Here is an 18,358-nt window from a genome sequence, read left to right on the forward strand (position 1 = left end):
GTATGGCTGTGAAAGTTGGACCATAAGAAAGGCTGAGTGCCGATCACTTCCGGTGGATTTTGCGCGCGCGATGGCGGCTACTTTGTAGCCGTCTTTCCTGGGTAAGTGTAAGAACCGCTATGAACAGCAGACACCAGCTGTTCAGCGGTTCAAAATCCCCCTCCCGGGCAAAGGGGGGGGGTAGAGAGTGTCCGAATAGTGGTAGAGCCTCTTTTGCACCCCCCAAGTTGTTTTGGGGGGGGGTGAAAGGAGTGCTCCCACGGAGTTCGGACTTGTCTCCGCTTCCCAGCTGTTTTTGTCCTCAGGGACAAAACGAGCCGCTGCAAACACCTCCGTGCTTAAAGAGAACTGGTGAGTTTTTTTTTTTTTTTTTATAAACGGACAGAGCTGAGTAGAGGATTTAGTTTTTGCTTTCTTTGATTTATTTGGATTTTAAGTTTTAAGACTTGTTTCTATCTTTATTCTCTCTTTTTATTTTTTTTTTCTTTGTTGAAAGGGAAAGTAAAATGGCGATCGGCAAATCTCTCGGTGTTTTTTTTTTTTGAAGTTAGAATGCTGACCGGCAGGCTTTTTGGTGTTTCTTTTTCTTTCCTTTCCCTTTCCCTTTTTATTTTCTTATGATTGGAATGGTTGTTTTTGGTATTTCTAAGTATTTTTTTTTTGGAACGGACTTTTTCTATTTAATTATTATTATTATTATTATTTTTTCTTCTCCCTTCTTTATATTGTAATGACTCTTTTTTGAAGGACTTTTTTCTGTTTAATTTTTTGCAATTTTTAAGAAGGAGTAAAGCTTTTTTAAATTCTTTTTCTCTTCCTTTTTTTTTTTTTTCCCCTTTTTTCTTTTTATTATAATGACCTTCTTTGGAGGGAGTTATGATTTTTGAAGGAATTTTTATAATTTTTTAAGAAGGGCTAAAGGTTTTTCTTTAAGATGGCTCCAAAGCGTCCAGGGATTTCTACAGCTTCTAAATCAACAGTTTCACCCTCTTCTGGGGGTCAGCTAATAACTATGAAGGATTTGCAAAACATGATGGGAGATGTTATAATTCAAATTAGGGCCGAAATGAAAAAGATTTTAGAGGAAAATAATAAGATCTTGAGACAAGATTTTGTTTTGGCTTTAGAAGGAGTTGCTTCTGTTCTTGAAAAGGTGAACTCCCATGTTGAAGAGGTAGCTGAAAAAGTGGACATAATGGAGGGGAAAATTGAAAGTATGGAAAAAGAAATGGAAAATGAGATTCTTATGCTTCAATATGGACAAATGGAATATGCCTTAAGAATCAGAGGCCTGGAAGAGTCTTCGCAAGAAGATTTGAAAGAAATGGTTGCAAAGGATTTTGCATTGATTTTGAATAAAGAAAAAGAGGGAATACTTAGTGAAATTGAAAAATTATTTAGGGTTAACTCTGTGGTGGCAGCACAGAAGAATCTGCCAAGAGATGTGGTAATTTACTTTGGTAAAAGATCCTTACGCAATCAAATTGTGCAAGCCTATTATAAGAAGAGATTTCAAATTGCTTCACAAGATGTCATAATTTTTAAGGAGATCCCATCCAAAATTTTAAGAAGAAGAAAGGAGTTTGCTTTTCTAGTAAATGAACTTAAAAAGAGAAAAATTCTATTCAGATGGGATATTCCGACTGGAATGGTGGTGAACTACCTGGGGACATGTCATAGACTTAATCCTGTTTCTCAAGCAAAAGATTTTTATACTTCGGTCCTGGGGGTATGTGCATCGCCATCTATTAGGTCTCAACAAGTCCAGATTGAGGAGCAGAAGACAACTTGTGTAGCACATAACTCCAAAGAAAAGAAGCAACAGAAGAAGGTTAAGGAAGTTTCATATTCAGCGGTCTCTGAATCTCTGGGAGATGTTGGACTTACAAAGTCTTTGGAGCAATCTTCAAGGGTGGCTCTGGGAGAAGTTAGACCTACAAAGTCTTTGGAGCAATCTTCAAGGGTGGAATTGCTGCCTGAAATCGAAATTGGGAAATTTCAGCTTGAGGGGCACCAACAAGAGAGGAACGGGCAGAGGATAACTTGTACAACTTACAACTGTGAAGATCAACACAAGGAGGAATTTACTGAGGAAGTTTTACAGGTATCGGTCCCTGAGACTTGTGCAACATATAAATGTAAAGAAAAAGTAACATATAAATGTAAAGAGAAAGACCCACAGAAGAAGGAGGTTGAGGAAGTTTCACAGGTACTGATTCCTGAGCTGGTGGGTCAACCAGGACTTACAAACTCTTTGGAGCGATCTTCAAGGGCAGAATTCCACGCATTTTTTTCGATGCTTGCGGGCAAGAGAGACCAATATGGATTGTGCTTATAGTAGATGCAACTGGCTATTAGACAGAAGATTATTTCAGTGAGGGGATTCTAATAAATTTGTGTTTCGAAGGGAGTATAATTTGTTTAAGTTTCAAGTAATGCTTAAATTTGGTTTTTAAATATTATTATTAATATTTCTAAGAGAAAATAATTTGCTTAATTAAATGTCTAGATTTGTGTAGGAAAGAAAGTAATGCTTAAATCTGTGTTTTTGGAGAAAGTTTATATAGAATGATGATTGTATTTAGATTTGTTTAGGATTTAAAATTGTTTCAAGCTTTTAAATATTATTATTAATATTTTTAAGAGAAAATAATTTGTTTAACTAAATGTGTCTAGATTTGTTTAGGATTTTTAAGTTTTTTTTTTTTTTTTTTGGATAGGTGAGAAGATGATGAAGATTGAAGGAAATATTTATTTACTTTAAGTTTTCTAAGAGTATTTAGTTTTAATGGTACAACAAAGGTTTATATGTTTATCTTTTTGTATTAGGATAAAGAAAGAGGGAGAAATTAGATTTTATATTATAGCTATAGATATTCAAAGAAAGTAATGTTTAAATTTGCGTTTTTGGAGGGAGTTTATATAGAATGATGATTGTATTTAAATTTGTTTAGGTTTTAAAAGTGTTTTAAGTTTTTTTCTTAATTAAGCCTGTACTCAGCTCTGGGAAGTCTAGGGGAGGGTTTGGGAGGTTGGGGAGGAGGGGGGTGAGGTAGGGTTGGGGGGGGTATGGGAAGGGGATTTGTTTTTGTAAAAATTTAAAAATTTTCAATAAAAAAAAAAAAAAAAAAAAAGAAAGGCTGAGTGCCAAAGAATTGAGGCCTTTGAAATATGGTGCTGGAGAAGACTCCTGCAAGTCCCTTGGACTGCAAGGCGTTCAAACCGGTCAGTCCTAGAAGAGATCAACCCCAACTGCTCTTTAGAAGGCCAGATCCTAAAGTTGAAACTCAAATACTTTGGCCACCTAATGAGAAGGAAGGACTCACGGGAGAAGGGCCTAATGCTGGGAAAGATTAACGGCAATAGAAGAAGGGGACGACAGAGAATGAGATGGCTGGATGGAGTCACTGAAGCAGTAGGTGTGAACTTAAATGGACTCCAGAAGATGGTAGAGGACAGGAAGACCTGGAGGAACATTGTCCATGGGGTCGCGATGGGTCGGACACGACTTCACAATTAACAACAACAACAACAATCACTAATCAGCGTTAAAGCCACCGCATCATAATACAATTTTAAATTAGGCGCCTTAAACTCCTCCTCTTTCCCGTGCATCTTGTATAATCTTAGACTTAACTCTTGGTTTTTTCCCTGCCCAAATAAACTTATTAATTCCCTTCTGCCATTCCTCCAAATTAACATCTTTTTTCAAAATAGGTATCATTTGAAACAAGAAAAGAAACTTTGGAAGAATATTCATTTTAACTGCTGAGATTCTCCCCAACAAAAATAACTGTAATTTTTTCCAATCATTTAAATCCTTTTGCACTTTAACCCATAATGTCTCATAATTATTTTTATACAATTTAACACTAGAAGCTGTAATATATACTCCTAAATATTTAACCTTCCTCACTATTTCAAAACCTGTTAATTTAGCCAAGATATCCTTTTCCTTCATAGACATATTTTTCGATAATATTTTAGTCTTATTATTATTTACCTTGAAACCAGAGACCTTCCCATACTGAGTTAAAATTTCAACCAGATCCCTAACCGAATCTGTCGGTTGTGATAATGTCACAACCAAATCATCAGCAAAAGCTCTCAACTTAAATAAATTCTTATTTATTTTTATTCCCTTTATTCTAGGTGATTCTCGAATTTTAATAAGTAAAATCTCCATTGTTAAAACAAATAACAATGGGGATAAAGGACATCCCTGTCTAGTACCCTTTTCAATGTTAAATGCTTCTGTTAATCCCCCATTAATTATAATTTGTGCAAATTGTTGTTGATATATAGCCTTAAGAGCTCTTTCTTTCACTTTTTGTCCTCAAGTTGCACCACCCAGCCTGCCAGTATTTCTATCAGCAAATAATAGAACTCTTAAAGATGAAGGGAAGGTGGCTTCTCAAAATCAGCTTTTTGGAATAGCCTCTTCATAAATGACACAGGTGAGAGAAAAGGACTGGGGCTCTAATACATGTTTATAATGCTGGACCTAATTTATATAAAAACAGATCAGATATAAATAATATTTATGTGTACAGGTAGATTAGTAAAAGGGTTGATATGTGAAATCGTTTGGGAAATTATAAACATTTTGATACAATGCATTCAGTGCAACTAAGTACAGGGTTTGCTACTTGGAGCAGATTTGCAACTTAAAAGAGAACCAGTTTGTTGTAATGATTAAGGTGCTTGGCTAGTCCTGCCTTAAATTTGAAAGTTGCCAGTGTGATTTTGAACTAGTAACCTAATTCACCTCACATGATTGCTGTTGTAGAGGGAATAGGAGGAAGAACTGGTGTTATGTACAGTATGTTAGCTGCCTTGAGTTATTTTTAAATTAATAAAGACAGGATAAAAATCTAATAAATAATTTTAAAATTTTAAAATAAGATACTGTTATTCTAATGTTTTTAATGGTCCTAGTTTTTATGGGTCTAGTTAATAAAACCAGTGGTAGATAAACTTTGATAAGATTCTCATTCTGACAAATGGGCTCTTGGCAAATACAATCCTCTCTTGTCAAAAGCAGATGCAGCTATTAAAAACTCCTCATGGCTTCATTAGCTAAGCCCAGTGGTGGGATTCAAATATGTGAACAACCGGTTCTCTGTGTGAATGCTCTTCCGAAGTCCATTCTGGGCCTGGGCAACAAAAAATTAGCTACCGGTTCTGCCAAAGTGGTGCGAACCGGCTGAATCCCACCACTGGCTAAGCCCAAAGTAATATTCAAAATGCAGGAATGACATCATTAACAGCAAAAAAATAAAGGATTCATAGTCAAGACTGAAATGGGGGAATTGGATATCATCTGATTCAATCTACTGCCCAGGAAAAGAGTTTTCAGCCTGGTTATTAAAGCCATGTCAGTGCCCCAGACATAGCCATTTGCAAATGGAGTTAGTGGGTGTGTTTGCTACTGAGATACATAGCTTAGGTACAGTCAAATTGTAAAAAAAAAAAAAAAAAAAAAAAAAATTCTGTCAGTGATAATGTATTGATTATATATCATTAAGTTATTGTCAACTCTTGGAAATTTTTCTTTAACCTAGTCTTTCAGGTCCTTTAATGGATACCCATCACTATTATAAATGAGTCTATCCACTTTGCTGACAGGTGTCCTCTTCTTTCCTTCTACCTTTCCTTGCATTAGAGTCTTTTCTAAAAGCTAGGTCTTCGCATAATGTATTCAAAGTAGGGTGATCTGAGCCTCTAATATTTCCATAAAATTGCATAAATAAAATAAATGTACATTCTTTTAGTGATTCATTGATCGATACTTCTCTAAAAGTTGATTAGGTTTCTATGCTGTCTAATTATGTCCAACTGTGAGCAACCTACAGATCTCTGAAACAATAAAATTAGAACAAAAGATAACAAAGTAAGCCATCAGATCTGGTAGGAGGTATATGTTATATAGGCCCTGTCTATCAGAGAGTTCCACCTGATAGGACCCAGAAGATGATGAGCCTTTTCTGACATGGCTCCTGCCTTGTATAACATTCCTTCCATGATGAGATTACCTCCATCTCTACCAGCCTTCTGGAAAGCCTTTAAATTTTCCCAGCAGCCTTAGGGAACCCATGGGAACAGGGAGCCTGCAATATAGTTATAGTGTGTTTAGGATGTTGCTATTCTTAATTCTACTTAAGTTTAATTGTTTTTAATAGTTGTTTGTACTTGTTTTAACTGTCTATTGTAGTATGCTGCCTAGAGTCACATTTGTGAGTTGGGTAGCTATATAATTTGCCAGATAAATAAATTCATGATGCAATAAATACATGGCTGGTGGTCATGGCTGAGACTCAGAGAGGTCTCTTCTCCAGATCTCAAAGAATGAACAGAGAAAACTGGGAAAAAGCAGTCTACAGAGAAAGGGACTTCAATCATGCTTTATGCAGTGATGGGATTCAGCTGGTTCACACCACTTCGGCAGAACCAGTAGCTAATTTTTTGTTGCCCAGGCCCAGAAAGGACTTCCGGAAATGGCATCCACACAGAGAACCAATTGTTCACATATTTGAATCCCACCAGTGACTTTATGCATATATGGACTTTGAGGATGTCCACTCAAGACAAACATTTACAGTAGCCCAGTTCCATATGGTCACCCTGGAAATACCAGGGAGTCAAACAATGTAGGATTTTATAAACCAGCACTTCAAATTGTACCTGAAAACTATCAGTAGCATAGTGGTGATACAATCATAGCTAAGGCACTCAAAAGTGTAAGACTCCTTGGCAAGATCCATGGAAGTCATGAACAATCTTCAGTAGGATACAAAGCCCAGATTATCCTAGCCTGAAAGCCCAACCCTTAATGCTGAGCACTCTGTCCACAATTGCACTGTCTCCCTGGAATCTTCTGGAATCACCAATATAGAGAAAGATCTGGGGACTTGCACCCCATCATCCTTTTTTACACTTTGCTTCCCCTAGAGCAATGGTTCTCAACCTGTGGGTCGGGACCCCATTTCGGGTCGAACGACCATTTCACAGGGGTCACCAAACAACGCAGTCCGCCATTTTTTTCCCCTTTTCCTTAGCTGTGCTACTCCCTTTTATTCTATTGGCTTTTGAAAGCCAATAGAATAGACTCTCTTGAATAGAGTCTATTTCTATTGGCTTTCAAAAGCCAATAGGAATTGTCCAGGCTGTCTCTGCCCTGCTGAGCCCGCCAAAAATCCCATTCTGCAAACGGTGCTGCACCAGTTGAGTAGTTCTCGACTTACAACTGGTTGAGTAGTCCTCGACTTACGATCGGTTGGGGGTCGCGGCATTAAAAAGGTTGAGAACCACTGCCCTAGAGGTGCATTCATTGTCAGACCAGCTGATCTCCCTCCTCTGCCCTATCAGTGTTTCTCTTTTTCTCCATGCCCTCAAAACCAAGCATCAGATTCCAAATTTTCCAAATTCTATGCCAAAAACCTTAAGACTTAGAGCAAGCATATCACCAAAATATCATCTTGGGGAAAAAAAATCTTTGTATTTATTTCTATCAATAAGAAATGTTATTCCATAAATACAAAATTTTCTTGACTTCATATCCAGAAGAAATTTTCTTCCTTACCAGACTTAAATGGAGTATTTCACTGCATTACAGACTTCCAACCAACTAAGGCAACTAGGAGAAGAGCTTGGTCATCCCAGAAAGCAAACTGAATATTCTGAAGAGGTGTCAGTATTTCCAATAGGTTATAAAAGGAAAAGAAACTATTGCCAATTGCTGATCTCAGAAATGAAGTGCATCTATACTCTTTTTAGCTCAAAGAGACTCACATATACTGGGAATCCCTATTCTTTGTTTCCATTAGGCTCAAAGTTAAAAAAAAAAAAAAACAATTGTTTTCTGTCTCCTATGCAAACAGCTTTTATAAATTTGAAATGCTGTTAAACTCCCCCTCCATTTTTCTTTTCTCCTGGTTCAGTAGAAGTTAAAGGCATCTTCAGGTTCTCCTCCACCCCAGGTTTTAGTCTATTGCTCTGCCATTTCCTGGAGCAGTTCATTCAGACACGAACTAGGCCCAACCCTGTTTAACTCCAAGCCCACAAAAGATCATCCAAGTCCTGATACCTGCTCAGGCTCCTGGTTCCAGAAAAAATTCTTTTACCTTGTTCTTATTCATCAAGCTGTCCTTTGCATTTTTTTCTAACTTCAAATACATTTACTCAAGGGACATGAATATATTAATGCCTTTTTGCATCTGATACAAATATGTAAAGAGCTGCTCCAAAAATACAGAGAAACAGGAAGCCAAATGCCTCACTACCTATTTTAACTTAGCATTTGCTTTGGATAATTTGTATATTAAGTGACATTCTAATAATTATTGGTTTTCCACTTATGCATAAATTTCCTTCATTCCTTGACATTATGCTTGCTTATAAAAGTCCTTGCTAATCTTAACAATGGCTACTACCTTTGTGTCAAGACAAAAGAAACATATTTGGTTTATTATTGAACAGAGGTAGTCCTTGATTTATGATTGGCTACTTAGAAATCATTCAAATTATGGTGGATCCCCCCAAAATTCCTAAGTTACAACCACTGCAGCACCCCCACGGTTGTTCGCTTTATGATAACTGCAGGGAAGCTGCAGCAGAATCCCCTGCCTATCTCTCCCATGGGATCACCAAAGGCCTCGGAGCTGCTTCCCACCACACTGGGCTCCAGATCCTTCCCTTCTCTTACCTTTCGAAGCTTTCCAGATGTTGAATTAGGGAAAGAAGGCAGGCTGCTCCATTCTTAGGCCGTGTGACATAATCCTGGAGCAGCAGCTATTTTCAAAGTGCTCACAGTTCAGTGCTGCCTTCCAGAAAATAGCCACTGCTTCTGGGATCATCTTATGCGACTGAGGAATGGAGCAGCCTACCATCCTTCCCTAACTCGGAAAATTCGGAAAATGGCCACAGAGTGAGAAGGGGATGTATGAGCCTGCTGGGGTGGGAAGCAACTCCAAGGACCCAAAGGGTCAGAAGCGGAGCATGGAGTTCCTCAGGAGATGGGTGGAGCCTTGGAAAACCTGGGATAGGGCTTGGGCTAGGTCTCTCAGGGCCTTCCTCCAGGGCCACTGACATTCTTTGTGCTTTGCTTAACAACCTGTGGGTCATTTAACGACTGTATTAGGAAGAGAAGTGATGGGAGGCAATCATGGTGATTACAACTTTCGACCATATTGGGTAGGCTCCATTAAGGTCAGGACCCAAGGACTATTTGTAAGGTTAGAGTAAGGAAATATAAACTATGATTTATGATTTTATCAGACAAAACCTTTGTAAACTCTAACATAAATCTTAAGATGAAGTACTGAAAGACAAGTGGGCAACCTGAAGCCTATGAGTTTCCTACAGAGTCACCAAGCATATAGAGATATTGTCTCAGCTTTGCATGTAGATTCATTAGTAGCTGCTATATGCAAGTATGTATCTTAGTCAAATTTCACTACTTCACTACAGTTCAAATTTATCAAGTTCACAAAAGTAACCTTACCATCCAATCATAGTCTCAGTAGCCTCTCAGTTTCCTTATATTTATGAGTGATTTCAAAGCATCTAATCCAGACACATCAAACACAAGGCCCGGGGACCGGATGCAGCCCGCAAAGCCATCCTGGAAACAGTGATGGAATGGCCCCCACTGCCTTGGGCCCTGCCAATGTACAATTTTGTGGTGGCCATCTATGCTGAAACGCATTCAGTCTTAGCTCCACAAGGCTGTCTGGAAACAGCAAGGGACCGGCCCCTGCCGTGTTAGCCCCACCCCCTGGGCACGCACTGGGAAGGTGTCACCCTTTGTGAGGAATGAAGAAATGCACCATCGCCTGGAAGTGGCCAGCAAATGGCCCTCGCCTACTTTACATATCCGGCTTGATGGGCTCCAGGGGAGGGGTTTCAGCAGGCTCTTCCAGTGGACCATGCCTTGGCGCTTGCCCTGGTCCCACCCCCTTCTGCCAGAGACCCTCAGATCTGTCCCACTCCTGTCCAGGCTCCCACAGGCATCTTTGACGCAAATGATGTAGAGCTGGCCATGCCCACCCAGTAGGACACACCCACTCCAGCCACGCCCACCCAGTAGGCCATGCCCACCCTGGCCATACCTACCCGCCCCTGAGGACAACTGCAATGCTGATGCGGCCCTCAGTAAAATTGAATTTGACACCCCTGATCTAATCCAATCTTTTGCTTGGGTAGCTGAAGGGTTTACACAAATATTAATGTACCAGCTTAAAAAAAAATTAAAAGGGGCACCCATATTTTCAGAAGACATAGATTATGAAAAGCACCCATTTGTCCAACACAGGAAGTATCTTTCTAAGTATTTTTCTAAGACTATGCAGTTCTAGTTTTTGACCCTTTTTATGAAGGTCTGAGCTTTCTTCCTATGTTCACAGCCTCAGTGCTTATTTGATATTCATGGAGTTTGCTAGTGTCCTCTTTAACTGCATGTCTGCCCTTCTATCTCTTCCCACTTCTTGATGTCATCTTTCCTTGGTTCAAAACTTGGCTTCCACTTGACCCCTGACCTCAGAATGACCTGCCTGGAGATATGTGCCCCATATAGCACCATCTAACTCCACATTAAATTCTACTGACAACAGCATTTCTGCATCTGATTGCAGCTTTGAGCTGATACTCTTTAGTTTTATAATCAGTCTTAAAAAGAAGTCATGGCTGAAGAAAGGAGAGGAGCATTCAGAACTGCTCTAATTTGGATCCAGCCAGATAGACCACAGCCCTGGATCATAATTTACATTAGCACTTTGAAAGTAACAGGGAGGCTGGACAAGAGCCTAAGTGCAAATTATGGAGACAGAGATAGGAATTTTACAATTCTGAAAACGCTGCTAAAGAAAGAATTGAAGAGTTTGAAGAAAGCTTGTTGGCAGGGAAAATACAATTTAGAGGAAAGGGAGAGGTGAAGAAGGGATATCAGGAGGATGTTTTAGGCTCGAACAACATAAACACAAGTATGACACAAGATAACTAATGAGAAACCAAATCTCAAGTGCTGAAACATTTGAAATTGGAGCCCCTCTTTCTATGTTTATTCTCTATGCCCATCCATGGAAAATGGTTAAGCCGTGGATACTACCCTCTAGTATGTTCTCATATAGAATGAAAACAGCCACTAAAAGCAAGATGGGAAATCATTATGAACAAAATAGAGCTCTTGAATGATGCATAAATTATTTTTATGACTAATTCAAGAACCCAGCTGCCTAAAAATACAGAAGCTGTTCTAGACTAGTTTATTTGACTGAAAACCTAAAGAGAAGGAAGCCTAACTAGTCCGACCTGTATATGTAACTCAACACACTGTTACCTTTCCCAAATGATATCTGATTTGGAACTGAGCTGACTGACTTGGCTTCTTAGGAAAACAGCCAGTATTGGTTCACCCTCTCCTTCATGGGTGGCAGATCCCTGGGCTCAGAGAATACAGCCCAGGACAAACGTCTAACCTTCTCTGAGCCTGCCTGTCAATGTCTCTTTTCTGTGCCTGGCTGGCCCCCAGGTCATTCTCCATGTGCATTTTGTCTGCTCTGCAGTTTGCCTCCTATTGTCAATGGACTCAGCAGCCTACAGGAAGAGACAGCGGATGTGGATGCACTGCAAACCAAGCACACAGATTAAAATTTTGCACGAGTGGCCTCTTGTTCATTCATTCATACTGAATGACCAAAGTTCCTGATAACAGGAAACAAAAGATCAGCAGAGGAAGTAGAGATGCAGTGCAAAGTGCAGAAGGTTTCTGCACCCACATGCACTCTCTTCCTTCCATATTATGACTAAAACCAAGCTCCACTGTTGCTTTTATTATATAACTGGGTCAGCTATGCCAACAGCAATAATAATTAGTAGTACCAATTTACACAAGTACATGAACATGCATTTCACTCCTCAAGTTAACAGAAGCATTTTTTTTTCTTCCCAGTATTTTCCTAGAAAAGCAGAGTTGCTTTTTTCTAATCAATTGAGTGTTGATTCACTGGTTGCAACAGTAGTTGACCAACCAACTTCTTGCCCAAGTCTGATGTTTCGGGCTGAGAAAGAATTTTTGGCCCAGACTAGACTTTCATGTCTAAGGCAGGACTAGAGCTCACAGTCTCCTGGTTTCTTTCCACTAGACCAAACTGGCTCTTCAATCTTTTTTGTCTTCCTAGTATTTTTTCTACAAGTGCAAGTTCCTCTTTTTTCATATCAATATTAAAGATGACCTTCAAATTTAAAAGAAGTAAATTTACACCCATTTCTAGTATCTTATCTTATGGGAAGCTCAATCAAAAAGAAGTTTCTTGGTAAAGATGCTCAGGGCTAATACATCTAGTAATCCAATCAACTCCATATTTAGGTGTTTGCAAAGTAGACACAGGTCCTATGTCTTTGTCTTTTCAGGGAGTGAGTGTCCTGGCAGAAGACTTTTTGTATCAGACATAGAAATGCTGTGGGCTCATGGAAAACAATACACATAAAAGTTGCCAACTATATTGGAGGGAAAAAACATACTGCTTATAACTACTGCATAATGCCATGATTTAATTATATTTTGTTAAATAAGAAATAAACCATGGCTTGCATAAGTATGAATCCTAATCTTTATCTGCCTTTGTTTGAATGAATCCTATGACATTAGTTCATCCATACCTGTAATTTTTTTCAGAAAGAAAAGTAAGACATTTTCAATAGCATTACCACTAACACATAATGAAACTCCTGCTACTTTGGACACAGAAATGTGCAAAAATTGGAAATTTGAACTTATTCAAACTTGTAATATCCTGTTCTAAATCAGAAACACCCATTTTGAGCACAAAATAATCTGCTTTCAGTGTGAGATTGGCTGTTTCAAACATTTGGGTAGAGTTCCAAGTTTAAAATACTTTCAAAATGAACAGAAAAAAATGGTTTCATATATAAAGTAAGTGTTTATAACTCAACATAGGGCACCTCAAATTATTTAAACAGCTCAAATCTGAATATTCCTAGTCAGGAACAAAATTAACCACAAACTTTTTTGATCTTCCACAAAAAATGTCCAAATGATAAAAAAATATCAATTCATTAGCATGTTACTCTGATTTAAGGCCTTTATGGGCCAATAATGAAAATCTCCTTTTTCTCCAGAAGTTCAAGGCATCCACCCTGCTTCAATTCTCCCGCCAAAATAATAAATAGGTTAGATTGAGAGATAGGAACTGGCTTCAGCTTCAATGACAAAGGGTTAGAATTATTTAGTGGCTCATTTATTTAGTTATATAATCTATATTTTGCCTTTCATACAGAAAGACAAAGTAATACAACCTTATTTTCTCCTCCTATTTTCCCATAACAATTGTTGAGATGAGGGTTGGGTTAAGAAAGTATGATTGGTTACTGGGTAAATTTACAGGGCTGAGAATAGATTAAAACCTGGTCTCTCCAGTGCCAATCCAACAGCTATCTTACCACTTGGCTACCTTGTCTTCAGCAAGTAGTCAGCTCAGATTCTGAAAAAAATGCCCTGTTCTTCCACATGGAAGGACATGGGCAAGAACAACAAACTAGAAAAATCACACCATAAAAGTGATGACAAGTCTGAAAGACAGTTCACCATATCTTGTCCACAAATAACTAGGCCCCATTTTCAACTTCATTCAACCAGTATACCCCAAGGTTTACATATAATCCTCCAACAATGGTATCTGGAATCAAGTTTTGCTTAATCATGAATTAATATGCTGATCTTGAACAATCTCTTAATTGGAATAACTAGGAGAAGTGCAATGAACCTTTCAATGTTTCTGAATAATTTATGAACCACAGTCAAATCAAACTTGCATATATTGTAAGAGGTAATTCCCACATTTTAGAAGTACAAATAAATTGAGCCCATTATTCCAAACAATAATCCTTTCCCTTTACTTTAAAACCTCAGATTGGGTGACCATGTGTACTTTTAAACATCTTCACTCTATTCAATATATTCTCAATATTGAATAGATTTAGAATGGAAATACTACAAATGTCAGGAAAACAGGCATGTACAAAAGATATAAGTTATCACTATACAAAATTCATATAACTTAAATCATTGGATAATATAAAACATTGTTCAGAATATTTTACACAAGTAAACATTCAGACTTTCTTTCAATCTTAAAGGTAAGCTCTTCAAAAGCTCCTTCCTGGTTGTTTTAAGTCTACATAAAAATGAGTTCTTAGATGGTTCTACTACTACAAAACTTTTAATGATGAATGAAAAAATACTCCCTGTCCTAAATAGGAATTATGTTTTAATCAGATGCATTAAAGCTCTTAAAATTACAAGTTAATCCTTGCTTAACAACTGGTCACTTAATGATTGAAGTTACAACACACCTTCCAAAATATACTTACAACCAGAGTTCCAGAGTTCCGACTGCTGACTACATTTTGGGCACTTGGAAATCAGCTTTTAAGGCTGATTGCAGCATTCCACAATTACATGACTGCAATTTATAATGATTTTTACATAATGATTTTCCTGCCTTTGGGGCCAGTTTCCACCAAACGAATGAATGGACTCACTTTACAACTGCTGTGTTTATTTAAAAACATTCATAAAGTCAAGTCTTAAAATTGGTTCAGTCATGTGGACATCTCAACTTATGATCACTTGTCATGAGTTGTAAGTCGAGGTCTACCTGTATGTGATATCCATCCTATAGTATTTTACAATCATCATTGCTTGCAAGTTTGGCCCTTGACAAGATACTGTCAGTGCCCTAGTACTCTTTAGACCAGTGGTTCTCAACCTTTTTAATGCCACGACCCCCAACCGGTCATAAGTCGAGGACTACACAACCGGTCGTAAGTCGAGGACTACTCAACTGGTGCAGCACCATTTGCAGAATGGGACTTTTGGCGGGCTCAGCAGGGCAGAGACAGCCTGGACAATTCCTATTGGTTTTTGAAAGCCAATAGAATTAGACTCTATTCAAGAGAGTCTATTCTATTGGCTTTCAAAAGCCAATAGAATAAAAGAGAGTAGCACAGCTAAGGAAAAGGGGGAAAAAATGACGGACTGCATTGTTTGGCGACCCCCGTGAAATGGTTGTTCGACCCCAAATGGGGTCCCGACCTACAGGTTGAGAACCACTGCTTTAGACTCATTAACCTGCCATATGTTCTGGGTGTAATCCATATTACTATATAGATGGAGAACAATCTTTTGCTGTCCTGGCTTGCTTGCCTGCTTTGAGAGGCCAGATGTACAGAAAAAAAAGTACCGTAACAAGAAAAAGTATTGACAAGTTCCATAGATGAACAACAAACCTCCTATTAAAGAGTTAATCTTGACAGATGCTGATTCTCAGTATCTACCCTGTCTGGTATACAGTATGTTTACCAAATATATCCAGTATATTCAGGCTATAGTAAAAAGACAGCATAAATGGATTGAATGCATTATCAACAAACAAATGGTAAAACTAAAAGGTAAAAATAAGTTAACAACTTATAGTCAATCCTATCTCTTGACTGGAAACAAGAAAAGAATCATTTATGTTTTAATGTAGAGTGGATAGAGTCCAACACCTGGAAACTCAATGGCATTTACACACATGCAACAATTACATGAAGAAAAGCAATACAGTTTCTTGAAAAGTTTACAGCTTCTTACTACCTTCCAAGCTTAGTAAAAGCAAAATTAAAACACAGAAAATGTTACCCTATTGAATACATTATGCAAACTAAAAGATATATGGGTTTTCTAAATTTGCATAATGGCCACAGATTACAAAACTCAGTTTTTGCCTAAATAATAAGTTAAGTTACCCAGGAACAAGTCTAATGAATACAGAAAATCGCACAATGTACTTCCAGATTTTACTCAGTTATAAAGTTCCTTAACTCATTTTGAGCTAATAATCGTTCAAAGCTACTTCCTAGGGACTTTGAAACAATAAATAAGATAGTTTCTCATCCAATGGTGTAATAATTGTCCCATGGTGTCCTTTGATAAGAAGAATAACATGTAGGAAAAATATACATGTAATATTTAGGATAAAATAAAACTTCATGTTTGTGAAAGACTTGTAACTACTTTTCCCAAATTCAAGTCCATTCTATAGCCTCACAAACCAATATGACATTCTTAAAGCAGAGCACAACCTTTGTTAGCTCAAGGAACCAATAAGTTAAGTCCCCTTTATGTCATTGCTATGTTAAGTATTCCCGTGTTGTAGATCATGGAAACCAAGGCTATGAGCTATCCTTTATTCCTTGCGTGCTATCTGACTTCTTGAAATCTATGCAAATCAGCAGCTTGCCATCTACGCACAAAGTACACACAAAGTTGTCTTGATTCCCCCCTCCCCATTCAGGAATCCACTCTTTTCCTAATGAGTGGTTTTGTCTTGTGTTTTGCCTTCCCTTCCTACTAAACAGCTTATAAAAATCAAAATACAAAAATAATTTAACAAGCAAACACAAAAGCAACCATCACTAGAGTAAATAAATACAGGCAATGGAAGGACTGAGTACTTGTTTTAAAAATACTACATTTGGCCAACCTCAGCATTAGCCGGTAGTTTACAAATATACAAACCAGGGTCATGTGTTTACATATATGCTCCAGGGAAACAGATTCAGTGTTTCTGAGATGGATCCAGCACCTCTCCTTTCTAAAATGAAGGAGCCAGATCTCAAGCTCAGCTGAAAGTTGAGCTATTGGTCACCAAGCTCCTACCTCAATTTTCAAAAATATAGATCTTACACTGATTATATATTAGTGAGGAAAATATGAGCCACACAATATGAAAGTCATATTTTTAATTATATTCCAAGTCTTAAATATTAATCATAGTATTGAGAAGAAAGTATAAGCCAGGGGAGAGGGGGGTCAATAATGCATGCTACCAGGGTCAGTAACTTCTATAAGGCAAATCATTCTACGTGGTTATTATTGATCATTCTGCTAATTAATAGAACATGAAATTACATTATAATTATTCCTATTTTGCAGATGGGAAGAGCAAGGCTCAGAAGGAAATGATTTGCTCAAAGTATACAGATACCCTAAAAAATAGGGCAACATTCCCCTCTCACCGTGAGCTTCCTGGCCCTCCTGGGTCGTGCATGGCATTTCTGCCAGGCCATCATTGCTCCAGCACGCCGCCATCGTCTCTCCCAACATTCAGCATCGTTGTTCCGCAAACTTGTCAGCCAGATGCAGCGAGGTTCTGGCAAGCTACAATCTACTCCAACAGCTTGCTCAAAATGCCAGCCATTCCCTGTTCGTGCCACACTCCATACTGCTTTGCTTACCACTGAAATGCCCCGCTGTGATGAGGCAAGAAAGTGTGGGGATCTCTGTTGCCTGCCACTACAGGGAGCTGGATCTCCCCGGCTTCTACCTTCTTCTACCATTCCACTCTGAAGCAAAGAAAATTTCTGATCCAGAAGCAGCAATATCAAAAGAGACAGAACCAGTTGATCAGAGTAAACTTGGAGGCTTCAAAAGCTTTTTTCCCAAAAGCTAGGTCGTTCTGATTTCATTGAGATTCACTGATCAATAAAACATAGATTTCTCCCTTACTGTTCTGTTTGCTCGTATGTTGCTCTTCTCTCCTATTCAAAAAGTTGTTCTTGCTGTCTCAAGTCTTTTGTCTTCATATCAAATGTTGATTTCCAAGTCCAGGCACGCCAGATATCTGTAGGCTCATACACTCAAGTGAACATGTCAACTGGCCTTGGAATAACACGTTCCCCTTCCTAAAGAAGGTGGAAACAGAGAGGGAAAAGCCCTAGGGCTGAACGCACAAAGCTAATTGCAAGGGGAGAAGTGGAAGAGGAGGAGGAGGAGGAGGCGTCAGCGGCAATAGCAAAATCTGCCTGATGAGAATGAGATGGATGCAAATCAGAGAGACTGGGTTGGGACTTGACAGCTAGGCAGGCAGAAAGAGAATAAAGCTTTACTCCTTCACACAGACAGTCGTGCAGCTGCTCTGAACTATCAGACCATCTCTGCCCCACCCCACCTCTCAGTGACCCAGCCCACTCCAGCTGACACCATCTCAGAGCCCAGGCTGAGCTGGGCTATTGGGGGGGGGGGAGAGAAGGGAAAGAGTTACATGCATTTTGCTACGGTTACACTCTCTTTAATCTCCTGCATTTCTCCCAAATAAAAGAATATACACACAATTTCCCTTTCTTCTTAAACTTACTTGAAAAGAGCTGGAAGACTTAGAAAAGACTTAATTTTCTTTTGGTCAAAAAATTCTGCAGTGTGAATATTGGGGAATCTCAAGATAGTGTCCTCATTCAAAAAGCAACCATGGATCAGATGTGACCTATGCTAAACATAAAGATATTTCATATATACCTA

General features: G+C 38.5%; 1 protein-coding gene across 7 annotated transcripts in view; it reads right to left on the reverse strand.

Annotated features, from left to right (window-relative positions):
• Positions 1-18,358, reverse strand: part of ARHGAP23 (Rho GTPase activating protein 23) — a 236,373-nt gene that overhangs the window by 140,721 nt on the left and 77,294 nt on the right. For 4 of the 7 annotated variants that reach the window (XM_039333126.1, XM_039333129.1, XM_039333125.1 and 1 more), the window contains exon 1: positions 17,080-18,014. The exons of 2 other annotated variants lie outside the window; for them this stretch is intronic. In XM_039333126.1, the coding sequence (XP_039189060.1) occupies positions 17,080-17,400 (321 nt within the window). In that variant the 5' untranslated portion in view covers positions 17,401-18,014. Of the gene's footprint in view, positions 1-17,079; positions 18,015-18,358 lie in introns of those variants that run through there. One more of the 7 variants, XM_039333124.1, reaches the window with a different exon arrangement.

This window comes from Crotalus tigris, unplaced genomic scaffold (genome assembly GCF_016545835.1).
Source record: "Crotalus tigris isolate CLP2741 ecotype Arizona unplaced genomic scaffold, ASM1654583v1 scf7180000024472.5447098, whole genome shotgun sequence".
Classification (NCBI taxonomy): Eukaryota; Metazoa; Chordata; class Lepidosauria; order Squamata; family Viperidae; genus Crotalus; species Crotalus tigris.